General features: G+C 43.8%; 1 protein-coding gene across 1 annotated transcript; it reads left to right on the top strand.

Annotated features, from left to right (window-relative positions):
* The first annotated feature begins 1695 nt into the window (after nucleotides 1–1695).
* On the top strand, nucleotides 1696–5724 carry LOC120507289. Its single transcript, XM_039719728.1, has 6 exons — nucleotides 1696–1956; nucleotides 2252–2331; nucleotides 2744–2858; nucleotides 3497–3603; nucleotides 3815–3929; nucleotides 4788–5724. Exons 1-6 carry the CDS (start codon nucleotides 1893–1895, stop codon nucleotides 4973–4975), a joined length of 669 nt encoding a protein of 222 aa, XP_039575662.1. The 5' UTR covers nucleotides 1696–1892; the 3' UTR covers nucleotides 4976–5724.
* The last annotated feature ends 5104 nt before the right edge of the window (nucleotides 5725–10828 follow it).

The raw sequence follows: 10828 nt of genomic DNA, 5'->3' as shown, positions 1-10828 counted from the left end.
TGGTGGCTGCCTTGCTGCTCTAGTGGCTGCATTGCTGCTCCAGTGGCTGCAGGCTGCTCCCGGTGTCCCGGTGTTCCTGCCCACAGGTCAGGGTGGCTGCTGCAGGTGGCCGGGACAGGGCCAAGACTGGGGACAAGGAGGTCTCTGTGCCCATGTGCTGTACTGTCCTCGACAGTGGCAAACTACTCTTTGCAAATGCCTGAGTTAGGCACGCGTTTGTTCCAACTGGGAGGGTGTGAGACCACGTTTATCTTCTCTAATAGTTTTGTTTGTCAGTAGGCAACGACTTAACCCTCCAGTTCAAGGGCTGCCTGTGTATGGCCCCCAAGAGGGACTTAATGCTTTCAGCCAGCATTCTGGTAAATCTGCGCTGGGGAAGTGCTGCCACCCCGTGTTTGTCTCCTGAATAAATGTCTTCATACAGCGCCGCCCGAGCACATGTGGTGGTGGAAAGACAGTGCCTGTGATGAACATTAAAGAAAAAGCTGCCATTTATTCCTTTCAAGTGTGTCATTAACACAGTTTCTATCTAGTCAAGCCAGAGGTCTCTCCACTATTATTAATTATGCTAATGTGCTCTGTGTAAGTTGAGGTAAACAGGTTTATGTGTACCTTCTGATCTCCCAAGGACTTAGCACATTAATCACTGGGCCTCACTGAGTACCCACCTGGGTACATTTTGGCAGGAAAATATCTTAAGGACCACCTGCATCTTAAAGAATGAGTTGGCAAAGATTTCCCAGGGACCGCTTTCCTAGCTGCATATTGCTTATCTTCCAAGGAATGTGGAATATGTGTGTGTCAGCCCCAGAAAGGTAAGCTGTTTGGAGCTCCAAGTCTTAATGTAGTTAACACGACAACCAGCAGAAGTAAGTGAATTAAAAATTAATAAAACCAAATTAATAAACAATTAAATTAAAATAATTTATAATTAATTAAGAAATAAAGAAATGTATTTCATAACATGACATGAAAACAGAAAGTCTGTGCTCAACAAAAAGAAACACCTGCAGACAAAAGGAGCAGCTCTGCTCAGGTGATGACAATAACAACCATTAAAGGTTTGTTGGAGAGGAGAGGGGAGTGTGTGTGCTCAGCTGGCTGGCAGGAAGGTGAGGCTGGCCCGAGGCTTGGCAGTGTGTGCAGATGTGTGACAGGCTGTGACTCTGAGCCCTGCATTTCGCACACGGGTCAGGCACCCCTAGGACAATTGGATTAATCTGCTAGTAAATGTGCAGGGTAGAAAAGGCAGAACTTTTGTGGCAATTTTGCTACTTCTTCAGCTTTTCTCATAAATGGGTTTAAGCACATGAGGTTCATGGCTTCATAAAAAAAAAAAAAAAAAAAAAGCAAAACTGTGGATGCTACAGGATATAGACCATAACCCATTGGTTCAAATCTGTTGTGATTTGATGTTCTGAGCTTTCTCTTAAAGCATAACATACTAGTTAAGGCATTATTATAAGGCGTTATTGTATCTTCTTTATCAAAGTATATGTGTGTTTGTGTGTGTGTGAGAGAGGCAAACACAGACAGATGGAAGGTGGTGAGAGAGCCAGAGCATGCAAGAATGTGCATACACTAAACATGTTTACAGTAAAGCAGTTAATCTGAAAATTTCCCCGTGGAGCTGGCAGCAGCAGAGCCAGGCTGCCTCAGTGCCCTAACGAGGACATGGCCCTGCCCTCCCCCAGAGTGTTCTGGCAAGCTCTCCTTGGGCTTCCCAGCAAGTGGGGCAATGTGTGCCTCCCCTAACCCCTGATCCCAGCGCTGGTAAACAGCCAGCCACCACAGGCACACAGCTCTGTGCCTGGCTGCAGGGCTGCTGCTCTTAGGCACCACAAGCGACAAACAAAAAAAGCAACAAAACCTGTGATCTCCTGCAGAGAGAAATGTCTGGCTCCTGCCTCCCCTGGAAAACACTGATTGTTCTAAGTTTAGCGGTTCTTCTTGCAGGTAAGATGTTCTTGAATATGAGTAACAATTATTTAAATAGGGTAGTCTTGGAGAAATTAAGGACCTGCTTGGGAACCCGGCCCTGAACAGGTGCTCCCATTGCTGTTTCCAAGAAATCAATATTTGTACAGATTATTCAGATTTGAGCCCTGATCACCTCAGATATGCAAGCTGGAACTCGGACTGTGGGATAGGATAGAATGACAGTTCCTCTGAAAAAGTGGTATTTGGGGTTTGTTCATGTGTCAGGAGGGACTATGATGTAGCTAAGTACCTGCTTCTGCTTGTCTTTTAGATTTTACTGAAATCAGGGCTGCTGCTGATCGAAGTGAATGCAAAAGTGCAACCATAGATGATGTGAATGGGAGTCTCAAGGTAAGAGGCTGGCTGGGTCTGTTCTGCACCCCCCTCCTGTGCTGGTGGGCTCCTCCTGTGTCTGCCTGCTCTGGCTGGCCAAGCACAACTCGTGAATTGCTTTGGCAATGTACAAAGTACGTGCTGGGGAGGGGAGCCACACGCAAGAGCAGAAAAACATTAGTGTCATCTGACTTACCACAGCTTTGGTCCTGCTACTGCTAGACCAAAAAGTGTCCTTGTAGATATATTTTCCAGTTTGGCCCTGCTCCAGATGTATGAAGTGGCTTGAATATAAGCAGTATAGTGAGATAAATAACTGTAGCTACCTAGAAATACACGAGCTTCTTTATTTACATATGTTCACAGGTTAATTCTAAGGTTCCAAAATCTTTCCTTTTCAACTTAGACTTTTTCTCCTCTATCTCCACAGAAATTTTCAGAATGCTTGCCTGAAATGATTGCCAAGGGTGAAAAAGCTTCAATCAATTCCCTGGCCTGGACACTGCAAGAAACTCTTGATCTGCTGCGCCCTGCTCAGGAGAAATGTGAGACCCCTCCTGAACCAACCCTCCCCTTTGCTGGGCGTTGAGCAAAGTGGCAGAGGAGAAGCCCAAAGGAAACTTTTTCTACTACAGAATGAGCCAAGTGTCTGCATTTCTTTAGGGGAGGAGTGGCAAAATCTAAAAGACTTCTCAGCAATGGGGAGCACTGGAACAGCACAGCAGCACAAAGACGGGTCCTGCTGTCCCTGCAGCCCAGGCACTGGTGCTGAGCAGTCACAGGGCCAGCAGGGCCTGCTCTGCCCTCCAGCCACAGCCTCTGTGCTGCCTTGGGGCTGGCATGGCAGTCACACTTTTCCAAGAAATATTCGGGTAGTTTTGGCCACAATAGCACTGAATGTCAGTGTTGTGAATGCCACAGTGAGCTGCCTCTAAAGTGTAACTGGGGCTGACCCTGCAGTCACAGAGACAAGTGAGGAGAAAATTCCGTGGGTGTGGCCAAAAAAAAAGAAAGAAAAAAAGAGGGGGATGAAAAAGTTTTAAACAAGCAAAAATGCATGCTTTGATGGTGTCAGCTGGTGGAGACAGGTCAATGAATTTGCTTGGGAAGGGGAAGCTTTTATACCCACTTTCACTCTGATATACTGTTTTCTTACTCCTTTTTCTTTTTGTCCACCCAAAAGTTTGCAGGCAGCTGCCTCCATGCCCACGCCCAGTGCCCCCCAAAAACGGGGGACTGGTGTGTGTGACCATTGACAACACTCAGTACTGCAAACCCATGTGCAACCAGGTAATATTCCTGCCTTATATATGGCTGCATGTATTCCTTCCTCCGTATTTGGTAAAGCCTAATTTTGCTTGCTGTACTTTTTTTCATATCCCTCAGGGCTGGGAGAGGTTGTAGTGTTTGTATTTACCTGCCCTGTTTCTTCCCCTTGCAGCTACCATGATGTACCCTAAGACGGTGTTTGTTTATTTTCTCCCCACCACTGTTTCCCAAGGGCTATGACTTCCAGTTCCTCAGGAGCAGCAGGCTGTATGAAATGTGTGGCAATGCCACAGGGTTTTCCTGGACCACACAACTTGTTGGGGGAAAGGCACTGGCAGTCTGCAACCGTGAGTGCTTCTCAGATGTATCTGTTCATGGGGACACAAGGCTTCCTCTCCTTTGTTCAAAAATAGGAGGAAAGCAAAGTTTCTCTTTTCGTGCCAGCCTTGTCATGTGTGACATTGTGAGAGCCAGTGCTGAGCTGAAAAACTGATGAGCAAGAAAACACATTAGATTTAATACTCTCATGAAGGCACTGCTGTTTCATCTTGTGGTACCAAATATGGCATTTATGCAAATGTTTGTGGGAAGATGGACCTGTTTTTTAAAAAAAACAGTAAATTGGTATCACCCTGACACAAACCCCATGTTGCACAAGGGTTGTGTGACCCACTGGACAGACAGCAATAGGACATAAAAATGTTTATCTTGCAGCAATAGTTGAATAATCTCAGCAAATTGGCCAACACCTGTATGTACTCACAATAAAAGCCAGCAGCTGGGCCCCAGCCAGCAGTGCTGCCATCTTCATGGCAGCTCAAGGACAGTAAGACTGCTCCCATTGTGTCCATTGCTCAATCTGTGACCCAAAACAGGCTGTATGACTCTGTTGTTATTGCCTTAATTTAAAAGTAAATGTTCATATAGATGCACAAAAAGACCACCCTACCTCTTCTATGCTTAAGAGAAAATATTTTACTGTTAGCAATGCCTAGTTGCTAGAGCACTTGCTAGTTGTTTTCCAAGGCTTAATAACAGAAAGAAATCATCTGGGCACTTTTATTCCAAGCTGAAGACTTTAGTTTAGAAAATTGGAATTCTAGCACATGTTCAAAGATCAGGACGAAGCTAAGCTAAGAGAATTCAGCTGCTTATTTATTTATTTATTTATTTATTAACTTTTTGCCATCTTTGATCTTTTCCAGCCTCTGAGGTGGCCATCAGTGGAGCTAAATCTGCCTATTTCCCCAGCAACAGCACCTGTGTGCACACGCTTGCCTTCCCTGAGGCTCAGGCAGAGCAGCTGAACATCTTCCTCCAGGAGATTGGCGAGCGCGGCATCGACGGCTCCCGCCGGGACCAGGGGGCTGACTGTGTCACCTGTGGTCACTAGCAGCAGCCTGAGCACAGCCCAGCCTCTGGCTGCACCTGGGCAGCACAAGCAGAGCAGTGAAATCACAGCCAGCACGTGTAAACACACAGCTTTTATTTCGCTAAAGGTCTGGAGATCATAGTCATGACCTTGGGGTACGGATGTATAGGGTGAATCTAATCCTGCAGCTCATGGCAGAGGAGTTTCAAAGAAAGAAGACCACTTTTATGGCTTTAATTTGTCTAGCTGGAATTAAATAAAATCTGCAGTTTTTAATGGATGCCCTCCTATTGGCTTAACTTCTTCAGGCTCTCTGCAGATGATAACACTGATTGTTGTCAGAAATTGTCCTGTGTCAGGGGTCCTCTTTACTGAGAAAGGGCTGTACTTCTACTCACTTTTACAGCTGCCAGTTAATCACTGTCATTGCTCTGATGACCACTTAAGCTGTGTAAGTGGCAACAGTTCCTGGCTGTAGGGGTATAATACTTTATTCACTTGCTTGCTTGACTGGGGCTTAGAACAGCAGCAGAAAACCTTTCCATTGATCACCTGGCACTAAGTGAAAGTGAAGATCAAAGGCAGCTTAGCACTGGTGATCCAGCTTATTTATGGAGCTGTAGCTACCAAACAATGTGCATGTGATTTATTGTGAAATATAAACAAGAAATTTAGTTGCTGCTTGCTTGGTTTTCAGTGGAATCTGTGCTTGAGGTAATATTTTAATTTTCTTCTGTTGAGCAAACAGTGAAGCTCTAGATCTGAAGACAGACAGCTAATCTGTTTGTGTTTCCTTTCCCTTTTTAACCTTTTCCCTGTTTCTGCTGATCTCTCAGACACAGACAGCATAGTTTTGTGGTACATGATGTAAAATTGACCTTTACCTCATTAATCAGATAAATGATTCAGATATATATATTTGCATACTTATATTTCAGGCTCAGAATCGAGTTATTAGAAGCAAAAAACCCCATAAATAACCCCAGCTGCTTTAGGGCCCAGAAGCAGACAGTCATATGACAATGAGTGGAACAGATAATTACACCAGAAAAGGGATGAGTTGGCTGCTTATAAACCATGTGGCAATAAATTAAGTCATTGTGTTGGAGACAAAAGTGCTGTAGTCTCAAAGAAAAATAATGAGTTTTGAATCACTGGGTTTTGGTTATATTTATTTATTTATTTATTTATGGCAAACAAATGATCCCTATCAAATGAAATTATAATGTTTTTCAGTCTTTCCAGCCAAATCATTATCAACAAATGCTCATGTAAAATAGCTGGAGTACTTTGCAGTATAATTCTCCTGCTGGTGCTAAACCCCATTTTTCTCTCAATTTTGTTAATCTATTCTAGTGATTTTCCAAACCAACCAACAAAAGTCACTCATATTTTATTTCATGAGGAAATGAAGCCTGTAAACTAGCAGAAACTTTCATTTGTGGGTCATAAATCCTCATAGTGAGTGTCAAACAGTGTGGAAGAATTAGGCTGCAAAGCTTTAATCATCATCTGTTGTATTATATTAAGCTGGAGATTGGGTTGCTGGGGTGTTTTTCAAAAACTTGCAGAGAAGTTTTGTTCTATTCCCACCACCTGAGTTCTTATTTGTATATAAGACAGGGAGTTGACTCAATAAGCCAATATGACACAGTTAAAAACTAAAGTAAATTTACTCATGTTATTTCCCAGAGTACATTTGCATAATTTCATTCATGTAAATGGTTGCTGTGTGTTTGCATTATCTTCTTGTTGGTATCTGGCCTGTCTGAGCATAGGACCATTCCTCATGCTCCTGCTCTGCTCCCAGGATGGGGTTTGTTCTGGCACTAGGGGGCTGAGGAGAGAGAAAAATTCATACAGAAGGAAAGAATTTAAGAACATTTTAAACCATTAACTTTCCAGATCAAACAACAGAAGCAGGGGAGGCTTATTTCTTTAAACAATATCCAAAAAGTTTATTTTTATTTTTTTAGGTTTTGCAGTACAACCAGACTAAACCACTGCCTCCCCAGAGTATCCTGCATGCTTTGGATAAATCCACCTGCAAAAGTGTCAGTCAGCTAAAGGCTTCGGTAATATTTACAGTGTAACTAGAGAGAGGGAATAGAGTGCTGCATTATCCTTACTTCTCTTTCAGTCCATTATAACACAAGAGAAGAGCCCAGCCCAGGAACTGAGCCAAGAGCAGCAATTCCAGCCCAGCCAAAACATGGAAGGCAAAGCGCGAAGAGCTGCAGCTCACAGCGACACAATCACACACATCCTCTTCTCACAGGAACCTAGCAGCAGCAGCAGGCAGACCCACTGCCTTTGGGTGGCTCACAGGTAGTGAGAGTGACCCTGGGAGGTGCTCTGAGTGTGAGGCATCCCTCCAGGGCACCGGTGGGAGCAGGGCTGGCTCACACGGAGCCCTGCAGCGAGATCTGCGGCGCACGCTTCATCCTCCAGACCACCACCGCGGCCGGGGGCAGCAGCATCAGCACACTCATGACCAGCACTGCAGCAAAGATGACCAGCAGGATTTCCCACGGGGCCAGGATTGTTTCCACCATCGTTTCCTCCACGTCAAGAGTCTGAAGCTGTAGAGCAAAAAATATGCTGCGTTATTTACTTGCAAACAGGAATTATGTCTGAATAGACGTGCTTGTTTCAGCCAGCATAGGGGTGTCAGCCTCTTTGGCCTATTCCTTTCTCAGCCCAAAAAATAAACCCATTTCCTGGGCTGCAGACCCCAGCAGAGCTCCTGCTCTTTCTCTCTGTGTGCCCTCAGGAGCCTCTATAGAGCATCAGCCTGTCTTTCTCCCTTGGCTCAGCTGCAGTTGTTGACGCTGGTGTAGGGAGCCTATCCACCCTAAGGCACTGTTCCTAACCCTTGGGTAAGCCTTTCTCTTTAAACTTTTGATTTTTAAGGACCTCATTATACGAAATGATTGCTACACTGACATGTATCAAAGCTAAAGCTGAAAAGAAAAGGATATGACGGAAAGGAGAACTGGAAACTGAACTGCCATCAGACTGCATATTTTATCTTTTTCCATGTATAAGGCTTTAGAAAGAGCAGGGTGCTTAGGAAGGAGTTAATTGGTGTTGATTCTGCTAAGTGTTAACAGGTGTGTCCTAGGGAATGCAGTGCTCAGTGCAATGCCTGCCACAGGACCCACACACCTGCAAATCATCAGGATGGCAAATCCTGCTCCTGGACGCACACACCTGAAAGCTGTACAGTGAATAAATGAGGTGCCAGGGCCCCAACAGGTTTTTTTTCTCCCCAGTCCCTTTTGCCAGTAGTGAGGAGCTTTTCTGAGGGGCTGCAGCGCTGCCTTTACTGTGGGAATTGGGACTACAGCTCACCAGAGGAGGTTTCAGGTTTGTCCAAGCATGTGCTTTACTGTGTTTTTACTGTGTTGTTACTAAATCCTCACCTTTATGTGAAGGTGAAGATGGAAGCTGGGTTGATAGAGTATTTATGTCTAAGCAGAGTAGAAAATTTGAATAATTTCCAGCAATTGTGTACATGACAGTGTTAAAATTGCCATTAGCTCATTTTTTGTGTTACCAGTGTGTGCCTAGTAACAAATCTCAGTGGATTCAGGCCATGATATCCTTAATGAAACCTAGCTATCCATCAGCAGAGTCCTGATGGAGATCTCCTTGGCTGCTGTGTTGTGTTCTAGTTGGATTAATTTTAAATCTTACAAGCACAGAGGATGCAGCTGGAGCTCCCCTAGCTCAGGCCTGGAGCACTCAGCTGCTCTCTTCTCACCAGTGAAGCCACATACCTGTGGCAGGAGGGTGGCTGGAGCTGGAATGCTGCCAGGCTCATTCCCTGAAGTGGGCTGTGCTCTGTGTCTGTTTTCTACAGAGCAGCTGCTTGATTTTGTGTGTGTTTATGTGCTCTGACCTCTGGCCCTGCTGGTGTGGGCTGTGCTGCACAGCTGTGTGATATTCTCACCTTTCCTGTGGCAGCCTTGGGTGTTATTCCTCTCTTCCCACCGGCTGTTGGGTGAGGATAGGTGGCTTAGTTTTAGCACAGTGGACAGGATATTTTCCTAGTGAAATCACAATTCTATCCTTTAACTCTCCAGAGAAAACAAGTATAGACTTATTATATAATTCTGGAAGTGAAGTTGGTATTCTTCACTAACGTCATAAATTTAATACAAGCTAAAGTAGACCCTGTAAAAATGCATCCTAGATTGTGTACTGTTTCACTGCTCCCCCTATCATTGCAAAGATTCACTTTTCAATTGCAATACTTTAAGATCATGGCACACAACTCTTGCAGAGGACAGAACAAGCAGGAAACAAAATACCTTCTCTTTAGTGCTCTTAGCTGATGTACTGTGTGCTGGCTTACAGCCTGCTGCAATAGAGAAAAGCCAGAAAATTCTGTTTGCTTGATTTGAAGCCTTACCTTTTGATTATTAGGAGAAAGAGAAAAATCACATATTGATTATTAGGGAAAAGAGCAAAACCACATATAGAGAGACAGTGACTTATTCTGTCTTGCTGCTGTGTTGCTGCAGGATGCAGCTGAGACAGCTGCCTTGGGGCCTCTGCAAGGAATTCACCCCAGCCCTTGCCACCATCTGAAACTATTGAAGAGTGCTTTTCCTGCCTGCTCTATTGGATGTAATCTGTGCTAGGTTAAAAAGACAGTTCCTTTTCTCTGCTAATCTTGTTTTCCCCACCCCCTCAAAATTACACATGAATATTTTGGTTTTAGAGAACTACCAGTAGGAAAACCTTACAAAACCCCTGACATATTTATCCCACTACTGCATCTGGGAGGGGGGAATTGCACTTCCTCAATGTCCAATGAAGACAAATGCAGAAAATAGCAAAAAAAAAAGGCTTATTTGCAGTCTACAGAAATGGTGTGAAGGTTCAAGACAGCCCTCTGAATCTTACAGTAACTTCAGTTATGGTAACTTGAGAAGTTCCCTTGAGCAAGATGTTTGTGGGAGGTGGTGGCCTCCCAGTCTGTAACTTGCTCTCACTTGAGGTTTCTTTGAAAATGTATTGCATGGAGCTAAAAGAGGAACTCGTGTCTGAATTAGCATGTATTTATATAATTTATTGGCCTCCAAACTACAGAATTATTGGCTAGCATATAATAATTTTTACTCTGTGCCTGGAAAGTCACAGACCTAGTACTACTGGCTGAACTCTGAGTACAGAAAAACAAGTTTTAAAAACTTTGGCAGCCCATTCAATTTGTAAATGCAGCCACCAAATGGCAGACGGGATTGAAGTCTGTAATGTCTGTTTTATATCAGTGAATATTTATATTTTCTTTTGTTTCTAGGAGGATATTCTGATTAGTAGCTAGAGCACTTAATGTCAGTCAAAGGCTTGTCTGTGTGAAATCAAGTGACAGGGCTCAGTTCTTACTTTGGTGGAGATGAATACAGTCAGATTGGATAAAAACACAATCAGTAGTACAAAACAATATAAAATTTATATAGAATACACAACAATATATCTGAAATATTAAAGTTATTAGTGATATATTTATACAATTTTTAATTGTATAAAAATTGTAACTAGATTCTGCTGTAAATGATATCAGATAAAACCACATGGACTATATTGAAATTCCAGAATCTTCTACAAACAGGTGTAGAAGATGGTTGTTTATGTGGGATGAGGTGTATTGTCTGCACCTGAGAGCTGCTTAGTCACACACACAGGATGGGCTCCCGGTGGCTTTAGCACTTCCCACGCTGCAGGGGTGTGACCACTCTTCTCCCAGGCACACACTTATTCTAAAGGAAGAACAAGCTGAAAGGGGTAAACCAACAACAACAACGAACTTGTTCTGCTTCATTTTCCACTCAGTCAGTGATATAAATATTTGCCCTTCAAATG

Source organism: Passer montanus, unplaced genomic scaffold (assembly GCF_014805655.1).
Source record: "Passer montanus isolate IOZ18808 unplaced genomic scaffold, ASM1480565v1 scaffold42, whole genome shotgun sequence".
In the NCBI taxonomy this organism is placed as follows: Eukaryota; Metazoa; Chordata; class Aves; order Passeriformes; family Passeridae; genus Passer; species Passer montanus.
This window is presented reverse-complemented; position numbering and strand designations above follow the sequence as displayed.